A 17,168-nucleotide genomic window follows, 5' to 3' on the forward strand; every position below is an offset into this window, starting at 1 on the left:
GCTGTCTACATTGCTATTTATTGTCCCTGCTGGGGTGTTCATAGCATTCCAGCAGGAGGAAAATGTGTCCGCCAAAAGGTAACCTGTTGTATTAACAGGCTGAAGACTTCTTAAAATATAAAAGTTCCAGAAAGGCCTGTTCTGTTCTGCATGACTTCCTCATGTCATATAAGCTTTAGCGTGGCATTAAAGAAAGTCCATCAAGGCATTGCGTTCTGTAGCTGAAAACCAACCAAAAAAGTATTAATGTATCACCCCTTACATAGAAGCCAAGACGCTTTGGAAGTCTAATGCTTTAACAAAATAAATGGAAGGAAAAGGCTTTGTTGAAAACAATGCCCACTGATAATCTACCCAATACATTTGACTGAAATATCAAGGCAGGAAATTGTGTAACAATTCAAAAAACATCACATATATATGTGAAAAATGTGTGCGGTATTGATGTTGAGTCTAGACTTCACAAAACTGAAGAAACATCTCCATTGTATTTCAGTTGAATTATCCAAATAAGCCAGTCTGTAGAGGTCAGGTACAGGCTATAAATGAAAACTTTTAAGCTCTTCTTTGGCTATCTCTAGGAGGATAAAGTACAAAGAAAAAAATGGGCGGTGGTGGGGGAAGTGAAGACATTATTACAGAGAATTATTTGGTGGGGGGAAACTCTTCCTACACATCAATAGACACATTCCTTAATGTGCTGTAAATAATGGCTGAAAATTTTTCTTTAAAAAAAAAAAAACATTTATAGAACACCTACTTAGAGTCACTAAAGCTGAAATCATACCATTCATATTATATTACTACTTCCTTATGAGTTAAGCAGACTTTTTTGAGTTTCATGGAAAACTAACCTATTTTTCTAGGAGAATGCATTCTATACAAAATGTGCTTCCAGCTCAAATTTTCAACTTCTGAAATTATCAAAACCATAACAATGTTAACAGCTTCTATGGTCAGTTTGGTTGGTCGTCCTCCTCAATTTTTTTTCTGCTCCCCAGAGACTTTCTGCTCCTCTCCTCTACTGTGATTCTTACTCAAAGGTGTGACTTACTTCACAGAGAAATCCAGGGTAGACAGAAACTGATGCCCCACCCCCACTTAAATGGCGAACCTTGTAATCACACCCATCAGCTCCTCCTCTCCCCACTGCAGTAACAGAGGAGCTGTCCCTCTTCCAACTTAGGGTAAATCTGTGCATCTGGGCTGTGGATTGTATCCCTTCCTGCCTTCCAAGCAATTAACACCCGGATTATCTTTTCAGTACTTTAATCTCAACATATGCCCCAATACTGGATTCTGTCCATTGGCTTTCAAGAATGTTCACAAGTACCCTACCTTAAAAGCAAACATAGTCAACCTCCCTCCACACCTCTTTCTTACAGAGCTATTATCTGTCTCCTCCCCTTTAGTAGAAACTTCCAGAAAAAATTTTGTCTTTACTTGTTGTCTCTCTTTCTTTACCTTTCATTGACTCTTCAGCCCATTGCAATCTGGCCTCTAGCCCTTTCTTCCACCACTCCACTGAATGACTCTTGGAAAAGTCAACTCTCAGTAACCACTGTACCACCAAGTCCAATTGCATTCCAGGCCTCATCGGAGTGGAATTCTCAAAGGTGCTCCACGCTTGTCCAGAGCTTCCTTTTAGAAATTCCCCGTCTCCTTGGCCTTTATGACAGTGAGCTCTCCTCATTTTCCATCTACCTCCCCAGCTGCTCATTCAGAAGGCCTTTTGCTAGCTCATAGTGACAATCCAGGCTTTAATGGATCCTCGACATCCTATCCTGGGGCCTCCTGAAATTCCCTCAGCAATTGCATCCATTCCTTCCACTTGGATTGCCATCATGTCAGTGACTCACAAACTTACGATCTCCAATCCAAACATCTCTGTATTCCTAATTCATCTGATTGTCTCAAAGAGACTGGAAACTGCACCTAACCCCAATCGTATTCATAATCTTACTTCCAAATTAACCCTTTGCTAGTGTCCCTTTGCCTGCATGAAGGCTATTGTACCCATCGGTGATGAGAACCTGAAGCTTATTTATTTTATTTATTTATCTTTTTTTTTTTTTTTTTTTTTTTTTTGAGACAGAGTCTTGCTCTGTCACCAAGCGCCAGGCTGGAGTACAATGGCGCAATCTCGACTCACTGCAACCTCCACCTCCTGGGTTCAAGCAATTCTCCTGCCTCAGCCTCCCGCGTAGCTAGGACTACAGGTGCGTGCCACCACGCCCAGCTAATTTTTGTATCTTTTAGTAGAGACGGAGTTTCACCATGTTGGCCAGGATGGTCTCGATCTCTTGAGCTCATGATCCGCCGACCTCAGTTTCCCAAAGTGCTGGGATTACAGGCGTGAGCCACTGCACTGGGCCGAGAACCTGAAAGTTATGCATCATCGTTGGTAACACCCTCTCTTTCATTGGCTTATCCACCACCACTTGTTCTGCTAGACTTTCTCAATACACCTGGAACGCATCCTTTTCCAATCTCCATTGCCACTGTCCTGGTTGTAGCTCATTTAGATTCTACTATAGTTACTTCAGAACTGGTCTGCTCATTTCTTCCCTTGTTTTCGCCTATAACCCATTCTACAGGCAACTGTGAGTCATCCAGTAAAAATACAAAATGAAATTACATTCTTTTAGAATAAATTCAACAATTCTTAACTGTTTTGTAGCCATTGTTTAATATTTTTTGAATTATTTTTTATTGATTTCTTTCAAAGTCCCTTAAAATTTTAGCTATTTACATAAAACTATGATTAAATGTTAAGAGGCAGCACTTTTCTATTTTGGTTGCTTAAATTATATTTTAAAGATTGCCCTATTTAAACCAGTCCTTTCAAATTTTGAATATGTTCTCTCTAAACCTGTCTTTATTGATTTGATGAGTGTTTCTGTTGGTTATAATTATTTTGATTTTCCCAATTTAAAAGTAATCCAATAAAGGCAAAATCATTTAATATTGTTATCTTGACAAATAATATAGTTTTCAAATACAGCTGTATCCTCTACCCTAGCAAATGTTTTGAGTTTAGTGTGATTCAAAATTTAGCATTGTCTTTCTTCATCTTCTTGGTTATTAAATATACCATGTTACAAAAACTTCACATTGTAACTTTAACATTTTAGATGGTAGTTTCTCCAATATTTGAGGAATTTTCAAGGTAACTTTTAAAAGGCTAAAAAGGTAGAAAGTCAAGAATCATTTGTTTATTTCCTTCCCTGTGTGCCAGTACAAGTCAAGGAGATGGTCAAAAATGAGGCCCAGATGACACCTCCTGCATGACAGTCATTTGACAGGCTTATTTTAAATACTCATTAATTGAAATTCCAACTTTTAATGTTTTATGTTTTTCCAGTTTCACTTCATCTCTTCATACATTTCAAAAGTAGGTTAGCTCCTACTAAAAATATGGTGTTTTATTGCTTTTCTGAAATATATGGGTTTGATGTTTTCAAAAAACTTGACTAGACGGGTAGTTTTGAACTACCAACCCGATTCTCCATATTGCATGACTCTAAAGTAGTCTGAGGAAGTTAGTGGCTCAAATGGCCTTCTGGGAGCAATCGATTTCATCTTATTTCTGACAAAGGGATGAGAGCTTGATGAAAGGAATCGAGCAGTTACCATCCAGTCTGCTCTTACTGATGGGCCACGGTTCCAATTAGACTCAGGGAGCCCCAGCTGAAGGCGTTATTTCTGCAGCACCCCTTACGTGGGAGTCCAGGAAACTGGGCATTGCCCACTCACGGCCTCTGCAGGGTGTTCTGGGGGTGTGGTAGAGGACTCTTCCCTTCCCTGGAACTGGGTCCTACCAAGTTCAGGGATTTGTGCTACCAGGAAGAATAATGTGTTCAAGAGACCAAAATAAAATCAACCCAGGAACACTGCCAAATTCTTCCTCTGTCTATCACTTATTCTCGAACAGAGCCAGCTTGTCTCCCATGCTGGGGAATTGCAAAAATCTAAAACTGACCTCTCTCACCATTTAGTGGAATCCAGCAGCAAAGGAAAAGGGTTGTTAGCAAGGACAATTTGCTCTGTACCAACCCCTTGGTTGGCAATTCTCAATCAGTGCAGTAGGGCTCCATTACCCAGCCCTGTGTGTGGAAGCGAAGGAGTCTGGAAAAACCTCAGATCAGCTAAGACCAGGGAAATCAGAGGCAGAACTTAAATATGACATTTCCTTCGGAATCCATAGTGCAACCCTTATTCGCTGGTTGGAGAAAACTGGCAGAAGCGCTGAGCTGGAGGCAGGCGTTTTCAGCGCGTTGAGGAGACAGAGGAGCCATTCCCCCCGGGAAAGGAGGGAGGGAGCAGCGGGTTCGAGGTCGGGGTGGGGGCAGTTGCTCTGGAGTTCACGATCCGGTGGCTTTATTTTCTGGCCTGGCGGGTCTAGTCTGGGAAATGCACACTCAGCAGGGAAAGGGGAAGAGAGATTGGCGGCAGTTTTCTAAAAACAACACGGCTCAAGTCTCCCGCGTGTGCCCCCTCGCTCACCCCGCCGAGGCGCAGAGCGATCCAAACAGGCGCCCCGAAGCGAGCGCAACGGCCGTGTCCCCGCCGGACGCAGGCGGGCCTCGGAGACTCCAGGCCTCCCCTGCCGCCGCTCCCGCCCGGTTCCCCTTCCCTGTCAACCTGCCAGGTCCCTGAGAAGCGCCTCTCCCTCCGAGCCTTGGACTGAGGTCGGTCCGGGTCACCCTAATCTGACGTTGCCTCTCACCCCGAGCATCTGGGAGCTGGGTCTGGCTGGTCTGCTCCCGCGGAGGCGGCGACGCGCGCGGGTAGTAGCCAAGAGCCCGGGCTGCCTCCGCCGCGCTCGCTCCCCCGGGGTCTGCGCTGGGCGCGGCCGGCGCCCCCACCTCGCCTCCCGCCCGCCCTCCTGTCCCGGGCGCAGGGCTGCCCACGGCCCCAGCACTGCTCCTTCCGCTCAACGCAGGCATTTGACTCCCGGCCCTTCAGTGCCCACTGCCCACCCCGCGCCTCCCAGGGGTCCCACAGCTGAGAAGGAGGAGGAAACTGGCAGAGAACGGAGGCGCCCTGGGGGCCGAGTCTCCAGCTGGGCGATCGGGGATCCAGGGGCGTGTGGGAAGGAGAAGGCAAGCTTGACCTGGGGCGAGAGAATGGCTAGTGCGGACCTCGCGGGTGCACCTCCCAGTGGCCCGGGACCCGCCTGCACCACGAGGAGCGCGCGTCACCTGGCCGAGCCCAAATCGCGAGCGCGGAGTCCTGGCCTGGGGCCCGCGCGCTTGGGCTGTCTTTCTCCCTGACCGCCCCTTTTTCTTCCGCCAAAACCTTTGACCAGAGTCTCCTTGCCAACATTCCTACCTCCCTTTAGCCAGCTCTTTGTGCCAGGGAGGAATCAGGCTGTACTTTGGCTGTGTGTGTAGACGCCAATTCGCCAGAAGTCGTGCGACCTTTTCACCTTACCCACAAACTCCCTGGGAGGTGGCCCGTGGGCATTGACCCCTGTCCGGGGCCTGATTGGTGGCCGCAACCTGTTTGTTCCCTGAAATGTCCTTGCTTTTCGCATCTACACAAGCTTCCTGCAGCAGTTCCGGGAAAACTATCAGGGATGAGTCTGGAGGGGCATCCAGCGGGCTGGGGACACGCGCCACTGTGGGAAGTGGGGGTGGCAGGACGAGGGCCGAAGTGCACATTGCCTTTGGCCGGGAGCGGGCACTGTGAGGGCGCAGCGAAGAGCAGCCATCCCCCTCCACTCTTTCCTTCCCTAGGGATGCACAGAAACAGGGACCAACAGACCCCTGATTTCCACCCCCCTCCCTAGCACCTGGGCTCCGAAACCAGGTTGGGCGGGGTCAGGCGGCGGTTGCCCCAGCTTGGAAGGCGCAGCACCTCCCACCCTCCGGTGTTCCCGCTGCTCCGGAGGAGCTGGCACCAAATCTCAGGAAACAATGAAGCAACCTCTGCGGCGCGCAGAGGGCACCCCGCCGCGATCGACATCCAGCCGCGCGCCCTGATGCGGGCCAGGGAGGCCGTGTGGGGCTTCAGCCCGGCCTAGCCAGCCCAGGCTGTCTGACTCAGCTTCACTCCGCAGCGACCCTAGCCCGGCTTTGCGGTGCGGCTCCCACTCCAGCCCGGTGTTCTCCTCCGTGCCCTCCAGCTCTGGACGGGGGCGTCCAGGGGTGCCCCGCTGCTCCCCGCCACAGGTCTCAGGCTGGCGCGATGGGGAGTGGCAGAGGGTGACCCTGAGCTCCTCGCCGCCGCGGGCGCGGGCCCCGGGATTTGAAGTTGCGAGAAGCAGCCGCCACCTCCCGGGCGGTCCGCACTGCGCGGCGGCGGGATCTGCGCCTCCAGGAGCTGCCTAGCTCTCCCTCTGAGGGTGCAGAGCGAGCACGAGAGGTGGGCTGGCCAGACCCCGAGGCTGGCACCAACCTCCGCGCCCCTTCCTCCGGCGCCTGCACCCACGCGGCGGGGGCGCAGACCCCCAGCGCCTTCCTTCCCGCGGAGATCCCTGCAGGGTCTCCGGGAAAGACAGACAGAAGGACCGGGAGAGCACTCGGAGGGAAAGTTGTTCCTCCCAGTCTCCTGTCAGGCAATTACTAGCGAGCCCGAGCGGGGAGAGGGGCGGGAGGAAGCGAGGGAAGGGCTCCGGGGTGGGGGGAGGCCGCAGGAGGGGAGGCGGGAGTGCAGTTGGTGAAACTCCTCTGTCTCCCGCTCATCTTTTCATTGCTCGCTCCTCTCCTTCCCGCAGACACCCGGACCTCCCCTGGGCGCCAGCTCTACGGCTCCAACGGGTCCAGAAACAAGCCGGATTTTTTTTTCTTCCTGGAAATTGGCTTTGGTGTGTGTTGCCCTACGTCCCTCCTCCCCCTCCCACCCACACCCCCCCCCCCCCTTTTTGAGACATGGCCCGGGCAGTGGCTCCTGGAAGAGGAACAAGTGTGGGAAAAGGGAGAGGAAGCCGGAGCTAAATGACAGGATGCAGGCGACTTGAGACACAAAAAGAGAAGCGTTCCTCTAGGATCCAGGCATTGCCTCGCTGCTTTCCTTTCTCCAGGACCGGCTGAGGATCGTACAGCTCTAGGCGGAGTTGGGGCTCTTCGGATCGCTTAGATTCCCCTCTTCGCTGCATTTCCCCCTACGTCCTCGTTCTCCCGCGTCTGCCTGCGGACCCGGCGAAGGGAGAATGGAGAGGGGGCTGCCGCTCCTCTGCGCCGCGTTCGCCCTCGCCCTCGCCCTCGCCCCGGCCGGCGCTGTTCGCAACGGTAAGTGACAGGCGGAGGCGCGGGTGACAGCGGCGCCCCGGCTCAGCCAGCCTGCCCCGGCCCGGGGCTCACGCGGGCTGCCCCGGACCTGCCGGGAACAGCAGACTCCGGGGCAAAGGAAACTTTTATCTGGGCGGAGAGACGAAGAAATGAGATCAGGCGGTTTAGAGCAGGAGGATTTCAGGTCCTTGGGCTCCCTCCTGAAGTTGATCATTGGGCTGTGGGGCTTTTCCTTACCTCTGTTTCAAGACAGAGCTGCCTGCCTTCCCAGATCAGCACGCCAATTATCTTAATAATGTTTCCTCCCAAAGGCAATTAGAAGAGACTCCCTTTCAAAAATCTGATGGCTGTTGAAAGTTAATGAACACTTTACAAGAGATCTTACTTCCTGGTTCCTTTGCTGCGCCCCTAAGCCGTTTCTTCTGGTGGGTGATGGCCACAGACGTCGGTTTGTGGGTTGATGAAACTCCCTCCCCTGCCTTTGAAATCTTTCCTAATCTGTCTGGAGTATGACTGAAGTTACATAGTATCAATACAGGAATCTGATATATACAGTATAAGGCACCAGGATATCTGAAAATCCCTACCCTAGCTGCAGCTTCCACTTAGCTTTTAAAACCACTCACTGTTAAGTAAATGAAAAACTATACTGGAGTATAAACAGTACCATGTAACCTAAATAATGTGTTTTAAAATGGGATCTGGTTGTAGGCATGTTTGACTTCACACTGTACAGTAAGTGCAGGCAAGGGTATGCAATTATCTTTACAGTAAGTCGTCAGCAATTGTTATTAACTAATGATCAAATATTTACTTTTGTCTGGCTTAGATTTCAATCAAAGTAATTAGAAGAAAAGAACATCCACTACTTACTGTGGTATATTGTTTTAATAAGAGACCGCAAGTGGAGGGCCTCATACCAACATGAATTTAAATCACATCTTTATGATGGAAGTTAATCTCTCTAATATGCTTTTTCAAGGTTTTGTGATTTCAGCAATGGATTTCCCTTAGCAGCTACCAAGCAGTGTTCTAAAGAGATGCTTGAAGCAAAACACATGCAAAAAAAAAAAAATTATGAACATGGAGCTCAACTTATTAATGAACCCAAGTTGATGGCATCTTTCTGTAATCTGGCAGGAAAGCAAAACGCAGGAAATTGTGAATGTAGAGTTCAATTTATTAATGAACCTGAGCTGGTAGCGTCTTTCTATATCCTGGCAGGGAGTGAAATAGCATTCTCATCCAAATGAAAGAGCTCTAATGGCTGGACCAGAAATTATAGTAACCCCCTGTCTTCCCCAACTCCTGAGATTAAATCCATAGTGGGAGTGTTCACAGGAAGGATTTGAGGCTCAGTGCAAAGAGCTTTCAGGCTTTAGGTTGTGAACTACACATATATGCAGCACACACACGCACACACACTTCTTAATTTTCTTAGCAGAAATCTGGGGAATGCTGAAAATCTGGCTTCAGTTGGTGAGCTTGACCAGCGAAAGCCATGTTGCTATGCTTGAAGTGACCAGAGCCAGAAAATGCCTCTGTAATTCAGCAGCTCTCTTAAAGCCATGTCCACCTCCTCCCAGTAACCAGTGTCTGCTAAATTAATTCATTAACCTTATTTAGGACTAATGGTCCAGAGTCATTAGAAATTGCTCTTTCTTAATCAACTGCTAGAGAGATTTAACAGAGCCAGGGAGTCTAGCAGTCCACATTATCTTATTACACTGTCACTTTCTCAGAAGTCACAGATTAAAGAGCTCTGGTGTGGTACCAAGTCCACCTAAATGTCTTCTGAAGTGACTCTGTCGAGTGACTAGAACCAGTGCTGTTTTATTTCACTCCTGTAACAGATGCCAGACACTACCATGATGTTTGTCCAGAGCTGGGGGAGACAATGAGACGAGGTCACTTTCCAAGTTTTCTGCACATTCAAAATAGTGCAGGAGTCTCAGTAGAATCACATAGCAGAATCCAACATGATCATTAGCTGAGATTTTGAACTCCAGTTGCAACATAATTTCTTTTTGGCAAATCTTAGGCTTTTACAAGCCAATGCAAAGGAAACCAATATAAGACTACCCCCAGGCTAAGGAACAAAGGTCAGAAGCACCTAGCAATTGAGAAAAACAATATAACCTATATTGTCTTCTTTTTAATTTATGAGAAATGATTTCTGTAATGCATGTAGCTTTATGCATTTTTGATGTGCACTTCATCTTTCATTTCCATTTGACCTGGTTTTCCTGTAATAAAATTCTGTAGATTTATAAATTCACGCTGAGAGCAAAGAATGCCATTCTCTTTCCACAGGGAATCTATTAGATGCAATGTTAAAATCTTTATATACCATTACTGAAAATTTGTGATTGATAGGCTTATATATTTCACTGCTTTCATACCTGTTTCTCTTATATAGTTTATGCCCCAAATTGTTATTGCTCAAAATTAAGCATCAATAAATGTGGCAGCATTTCAGGCTGAGGCACTCCAGTATGAAATCCATCATAAAATGTGACAATGAGAATCTATGCTGAACAATAAAGCACCCAAGAGACTGGTTTATTTGGTTTATTTGGCTTCACTTGAGCGTTTTGTGAAATGAAGGCTCAAAACTAGTTAGCTCACCTTTCCCAGAATGTGAGAACATGGGTTACCATATGTGAAACCTAGACCTGTGTGGTGGGTTATTTTTCACCCAGCATTTAGGTCATTAGAATTAATGCCATGTGGCTATTTACTTTTCTTTCTGCCCCGTTGCTTTGATCTGATCTCCAAGCCTGAACAACTTTACTTGGCGAAGTAAAGCAGAATTATTTCTGCTTCACCAAATATACTTTGTTCTCTGTTGATTTGGATCTCAAGAGCAGAGATAACTCAAAATCACTTAGATTTATGGGCAGATAAAACAACAACAACAAAAGGTTTGGCTTTAAGCCAATCAAAGACAATCCCCACTGATCAATGACATAGACCAGGCTTATCATCAAAAAACAACACAAGGGGTCGAACAGCATCTTTCAGTCACTTTCCACTTAGAACTTGCTACTTAATGTGATTACACTTCTTGGGGGATAATTAAGTCTAGCAGAAGCTCCCAGGGGACCATGTTAACATCAATTGAGGGGATTTAATGTTTTTAATGCTAGAAGACCTTTTCCGTAGGAAGAAACTTCAGGGATGGGGGAAAAGTCCTCCCAGATCTAAGTTGGCTTTCTGCCTGAGTCAACCTTCCTGAGATCAAAGAGTGTCTTTTTGTGGAGCGTTACACTCAGGGCCACAGGAAGAACTATGGGGACCTTTTAGAGTTCCCCATAAAAGGTTATAGAATGCTTAATAACTGGTAATTTATATATAAAGCTGGATTACTTGACAGGTTGTCAGGGAAAGATCTGCTAAAATCTTACTTTCATTGCAGATAAATGTGGCGATACTATAAAAATTGAAAGCCCCGGCTACCTTACATCTCCTGGTTATCCTCATTCTTATCACCCAAGTGAAAAATGTGAATGGCTGATTCAGGCTCCGGACCCATACCAGAGAATTATGATCAACTTCAACCCTCACTTCGATCTGGAGGACAGAGACTGCAAGTAAGTGGGAATGTTTTTGAACAGGGCATCACAGCACCATCTAGTGGTCCCGTGTGTCTACCGGGGAAAGTCAGTGTGTACAGTGGAGGTTATAAATGGATCCAGGAGGGATTCCAATCTCAGCCAGATCATATGTCAATGGTATGGAAATTGAATTATGTTAAGTGATTTCTGAGTTCCCCAAACCAGGAAGATTATAGTTAAATGTGTAATCTCTCATACTCCTTCCTGTTAGCACTTGGTTTGGGAACTCTTTTGTTAAGAAATGTAGACAGTATGTATGTTTCTTTTTTCTTACTTTTTTTTTTCCTGGAGAGGGGAAGAACTGGAAACCCACAATCTCACTTGCGTTTTTATGAAATACAGTGGATCACTAGTATACGTCGCATCCACAGAGACTGGGATTGGAGATTTCACTGTCTGAGATGTATTGAACATTTTATGATTTAAGAACTGCATTCATCTTATTGAGTTTGACATGGAAAAAGCAAATTGTCATTGAATAAAAATAAGGCCGACAGGGTAAGCCAGACGAGGGTTTTTTAAAATGGTGGATGACTGATTAAGATACTTTTATGGAAAATGCTAGAAAATAATTGTTAAGACATGATGAATACAATGGAAACTCAAATACACATCAGTGTTTCATCCATCTACTTAGTCGTGCTGTCTCTTCCTATTGTTAAGTTTCTAAGCATCAATTTATGCCAGGTTTCATTATTACGAAGACATTCTTACTATAGGGACAGTCTAAATTATATTTCCTCACTTTATGTGAAAGAACTGGTATGTGGATATTGCTTTCCACAGTATCAAATGTATGTTTTTACCTCGCATGTAGCAGTCCACTCAGATACATGTTGCTCTTCTCTCTTGACAGCTAACAGACCACCTTGTCCACATTATCCCATTCTGACATACTAAAAGTGAGACTTGAACCTGAATATCCGTCTTTTATTAAGTTTGTGCATATATAAATGGTTTTATCAAAGGAAAATAATCTACTTAAATCTCAATTCTAAAGTGTTTCTCAGGGACTGAGAGGACTTCGCAAGTTTTAAAGTGGGTCAGTTTGGTATAATCGTATGATATCTATAGACTACTATTACCACTGGACCTAAATATTGTTTTGCAAGTATATTCATTGTTAAAGACATGCTATTTTCACTCACATTTCTTTTGGGAAAGAACCGAGTAATATCAAAGTCTTTCTACCTGTAGAAATGCTCAGCAACCTGTTGAGTTGATGTAGGAAACTAGCTTTTCATGGTCAGGGAGATGAGGGCACTGGTTCATTCAACGTTTTGGTGCCTAGAGAATTAGCATAAAACCATTGGCTGATGATCAGTTTCCAGATAATCAGTGTATAGTACAGTGCAATAAAGTTATACCGATTCCAATTTAATCTTTGCTTTGTGATTCAGAAGTGCTTCAGGGTGTTACACTGACTTTCTAATTGTGTATGGAAATTACCATTAATAGTGTTCCAGTGACTGCTTGGAAACAGGGAGTTCATTGTATTGATTGATTGATTTTTGCTAATATTCTTTATGGTGGTTTTTACAGTGTCGATCGCCTAGACAACCTGGAGATTTGTTCTCTATTATATTGATTTATTTCATTATTATTAGTAGTAGTAGTATTTGCTTTTGAACATGTTTAAACTGCTATAGGAGAAACTCTGGTGAAACATACTCAAGTAATAACATTATTCCAAAATATAAAAGTGCTGTTAGAATTCAGTAAATTCATGTTTACTGATTCCTAATCTGGAAATCATGGCCATCAATACCTGTAATATAATACTTAAATAATTTAGAATAATCACTAGTTATTAGCAGTGGTGTGGTAGTAAGTGTTTAACAGCTGGCTCTTTGGAGAAGTCGAGTCAACTCCTGATTTGTACGTAGCACATGCCAATTTCTGTGGTGTAAATACTCTCATCATGGTCAATTTCAGACTACCCATGTGATGTCACTGTGGCCAAGACTAGCAAAGAGATGTGCACAGTTGGTTCTTGTGAGCTGGTGGGCACCAGATCCAGCATACAATTGGAGTAGAAATTTAAATTCAACTGAAGCCAGTTGAATCAGTTAATATATGTAAAGCGCTTACAATTCTATTTGCACACACATTTCTTCTGGTAAAGAACAGAGTAATGTAAAAATCTTCCTACCCGTAGGAAGCGCTCAACAACCTGTAGAGTTGGTGTAGTGAACTAGCATTTTATGGTCAGGGAAATGACGACATCCAGTTCATTCATCATTTTGGTGCCTAGAGAATTAGCATAAATCCATAGGCTGATTATCAGTTTTCAAATAATCGGCATATACTGATTATTACAACAGCATCTAGCACTATTGCAACAGTGTCTAGCTTACAACGGTGTCTAGCTCACAGTAAACCCTAAATAATTATTTGTCATAGCTTGGTGTCAGGTGGGGTGTGATGGGATTAAAGGTGCACGTTTTTGGTTAGTTTTCTTTTTAAAAAATACAATAAAGGATGATCGTAATTCATAGAAAATGACAATTTTAGTGATATCAGCAAGGTATTTTAGAAACTGACATGGCCAAGAAGTTGTTACATTGCAATCTTATGATGGTGACTTTTTTTTTTTTAAATGCTGCAGAGTAAGGTGATTTCTTAATTGTCCCAACTGAGGCTTTGCTCTCTGTGAAGGTGCCATCTCCTGGTCAAAGCTGAAAGGCTGATATATTTAGCCTGATGAAGTCAATAGAGATTAGATCCATGGAAAGTATCTTCGCGCTGTGTTTTGAAGTGCTGCAAACTGATCTTCTTATCAATGAGAAACTCCAGAAAGATATAGGAAGACCAGCATAAGGCATTCCCTTCACTATCTTTCTAAGCTGATTTATATGAATGACCAGTGCTCAGTGTTGAAAGGTGCATTTGAGATTCTACAAACATGGTAAAATACTTACTTTTGTGATGGCTTTGAGAAGGATCCACAGTTTTAAATTTTACAAGTGATTAGAATTCCCCAGAAAAAAATAAAACACCGGAACACCAGAAACTCTTTGAAGAACGCATTCATAGACTTCAAAGTTTAGATTCGACTCCTGAAAACATAGTTTTGTTATTAGGGATTTTTGTTTTGTACTTTATATCAGGCTATTTACAAAAGTGGATTTGGAGAGCCACAAAACTAGGTGTTGTAAACCACATTCAGAAAGCTGATGAGCTTTTACTTCTCACTCTTGTTAAGAACAAACTGTTCATCTTATTTAAGACATTTGATATTTTTCCTTGTTTCAGCTACAATACGTGTCTGTTGGCAGTAAAGCGTATTTGCTGTGCTGATGTCATGGGGTACCAGTAGGGTCAAGTCGTAGATAGGTAAGAGGGCTCCTCGAAATCAGTTATCATTATTGGTACATCTTTAACAACTTGGCGATTGTTAGAACATTTGGGAATATGAAACTAAACATATTTCAAACTAAATCTATTGATCCAGTAATGAGGTGATTTACATGTGATACACCCTGCATTTTCTCTTGAAATGGTCACTATTTGTATAGTCAATTTTCACCATGAGAAAGCTTAAGAAATCTCTGTCTTAGCACATTTGCTTATTCTGAAACATCCTTGAAACCCAAGTAAGCAGTTTTGTAGGGTGTAGGGATGGTTAAGTCATTAGACCAACCACATAATCCTGGTAAAAAAAATATATTTTTTAACTTATATTTTTATTGTTTTATGTATAATTAGGTAAAAAACATCATTTCATAATTGTAACGATACAGCACACAGTCACAACTTCTCATGAGAATAGCACCAAGACTGACCCAGTTCATTAGCAAATTATGGACCATACTTCAAAGGTGTATATTTGTTAGGAAAATTAAATGTGTAAGTTCTGCCCTCAGAGTTTTAAAATGCAACATTCTTTACGTATGCCACCACTGAATGAGGTTTCGTTACAAATAAGCATTAGCACCATGGTACTATAACCTCTTAATTCTTTTATCGAACAACGTGTGGTGCAAATCAGTCAACAGAGCTGTAGAGAATCTGTCTGCAGCTAACAGGACTAGGATTTCTAACTATATGTATGCATGGTTTTATTATTAGGGTGATAGGGTTCTAGAAAATGCTCTGACAGAAGAAGGTGTTGAGGGAGAGGAAGGAATGTTGATTTCTTTTTTGCCAGTAAAATCCTGCACATTTGTGAAGTGTCAAAGCATAATTAAAAGTAGAAAAGAAACAAAGTGACCAACAGAGAGTTCTTGGAAAGAGATGTTCATGGCACATTGTAAATGGCTTTCAGTGTTTACATGGAACTAGCTAGGCCTTACTCCGTTAAAGTTTTCTTCAGCAGTAAGGCAGACATCTTGAATCTCATAAAAATTTATATCTGTATAATAAACAACAATGTCGTTGATACGGTAGTTAGAATTTATGAAACTTCTCCAGTTTCCCAGCAATGCATACAATCAGCATGATAATTTATAATGGTTTGTGACAAATAGTGCTGAGCAAAGAGGTGTGTGGTTACATTCAGATCAGATGTCACCATCCAGGGAGCAATAAAAATTTCACAGACATTGGGTTAAAAACATTAAGGAAATGAATATGAAGCCCTAACAAAAGTCTAAAAAGGTGGTAGCATTGGGGAGATGAAACCCAGCAGTGCTTTTCCTACTGACCAGAAGAAAATCTTTCCTACTGAGTTCCGTGTCTGATTTCACAATGCCGTTTCATATCATGACACAGAGGCTTTTTTCATCGACGATTTAGAGTTGTGATTTTGCCTATGTGTTACCAATAACAGGCATGTTTTTCCCAACTCAGTGTATTCAAAGGAAGATTACCTTCTTGTAACTTCGTAAAAAGTTTAATCATAGTGAAATTATAAGGAAACGGAGATAATCTTTGTTTCAGAATTCTGTTGGAATAATTCACACGTTGTTTCTTTAATGCTACTTTTAAAATTACCTAAAAAATTACAAGCTTTGAAACAGCGCTAATCACTTTTATTTTCAGAGAATATGAATTTATGGAATGAAAGATAACCTGCCCTTGGTTTCTCAAATCTGATTATTCCTGCACATTTACTTATATAATAGTCACTTATTGGCATTTTTTGGAGTATAAATTTCATTTTTTGTTTTCCTCAGTAATGTTTTCTGTTTCAATTTTTCCTTATTATTTTTAGCGTGGATTTTTAAGGATTAATATGGAGTTTTTAAAATGTTACATTAAAATACTATTTATCTCAGTAACTGAGTTTTTGGCTTTTTGTATCCAAGGCAAGTGCCTCACTCTAGCCTTGTATTTTAGAGCGTCACTTAAACAAAGTTCTGGTTTTAAGGAAAACAGTGAATATTTTAAGCCAAAATACATCTCTATTTTCTGTATGAAATAGAGAAGAATATGTACCTTTATTAAAGTGTAATATATACTTAGAAAATTACACAACCTAAGTACAAGACTTGATAAAATTTTGCAAGGTGGATACATACACAAAACCAATCCAGAAGCCAACATTTCCAGCTTCCTAAAAGCCCTCTGATGTCCATTTTAGTCACTAGCCTTTGTTCTTAAGGGCAATTGCTGTCTTAACTTGTGTGACTTCATTTTTATAAATTTCAAAATCAGGTAAAACTAACCTGGAGTCTTAGAAGTCTGTATGGACAGGCCAGGTACAGCGGCTCACGCCTGTAATGCCAGGACTTTGGGAGGTGGAGGCGGATGGATCACTTGAGGTCAGGAGTTCAATCAAAACCAGCCTGACCAACATGGTGAAACCCCGTCTCTACTGAAAATACAGAATTATCTGGGCACAGTGGCACGCATCTGTAGTCCCAGCTACTCAGGAGGCTGAGGCAGGAGAATCACTTGAACCTGAGAGGTGGAGGTTGCAGTGACCCCTCTGCGCCATTGCACTCCAGCAACAGGAGTAAAACTCCTCAAAAAGAAGTCTGTGTGCACTATCCTTGAATATAGACAGTGATAGCCTTTGGAGTGGATCTAGAAAAAGTAGGCACTATCTAATCAAAAAGCAGAACCCTACTGATGCATTTTCTAATTTTTTCAGTGGCTACTGAAGGAAATATCTTGTCTTTGTTTCAAAGTTTTCAATCTGGAGCCTGCTTTATTGTGAGGATTTTATGTGCAGGCAAATTCAGACACATTCTCCTTTGCCTTATTTTTCTTCATCTTTTTAGTTCTGGTTTCCATCTCAGGTAACTTCCCAATGTGGGTAATGAGAGAGGCACCATCACCAAGTTCAAGTCAATTAAAAAACTATTGGTGGAAGAGTGAAGCCTCCTCAGAACAGCTGCTGGCCAAAGCCGTTGCTGTCACTTGCAGCATC

At 43.4% G+C, this 17,168-nt stretch overlaps 1 protein-coding gene across 3 annotated transcripts in view; it reads left to right on the forward strand.

The window, feature by feature from the left end:
- Positions 1-6,661: 6,661 nt before the first annotated feature.
- Positions 6,662-17,168, forward strand: part of NRP1 (neuropilin 1) — a 155,682-nt gene continuing 145,175 nt past the window's right edge. For all 3 annotated transcript variants that reach the window (XM_032259664.1, XM_032259666.1, XM_032259665.1), the window contains exons 1-2: positions 6,662-7,235; positions 10,654-10,828. In XM_032259664.1, the coding sequence (XP_032115555.1) occupies positions 7,157-7,235; positions 10,654-10,828 (254 nt within the window). In that variant the 5' untranslated portion in view covers positions 6,662-7,156. The remainder of the gene's footprint in view (positions 7,236-10,653; positions 10,829-17,168) is intronic.

The sequence above is a fragment of the Sapajus apella genome, unplaced genomic scaffold (assembly GCF_009761245.1).
Source record: "Sapajus apella isolate SASKATOON/1434 unplaced genomic scaffold, GSC_monkey_1.0 scaffold111, whole genome shotgun sequence".
NCBI lineage: Eukaryota > Metazoa > Chordata > Mammalia > Primates > Cebidae > Sapajus > Sapajus apella.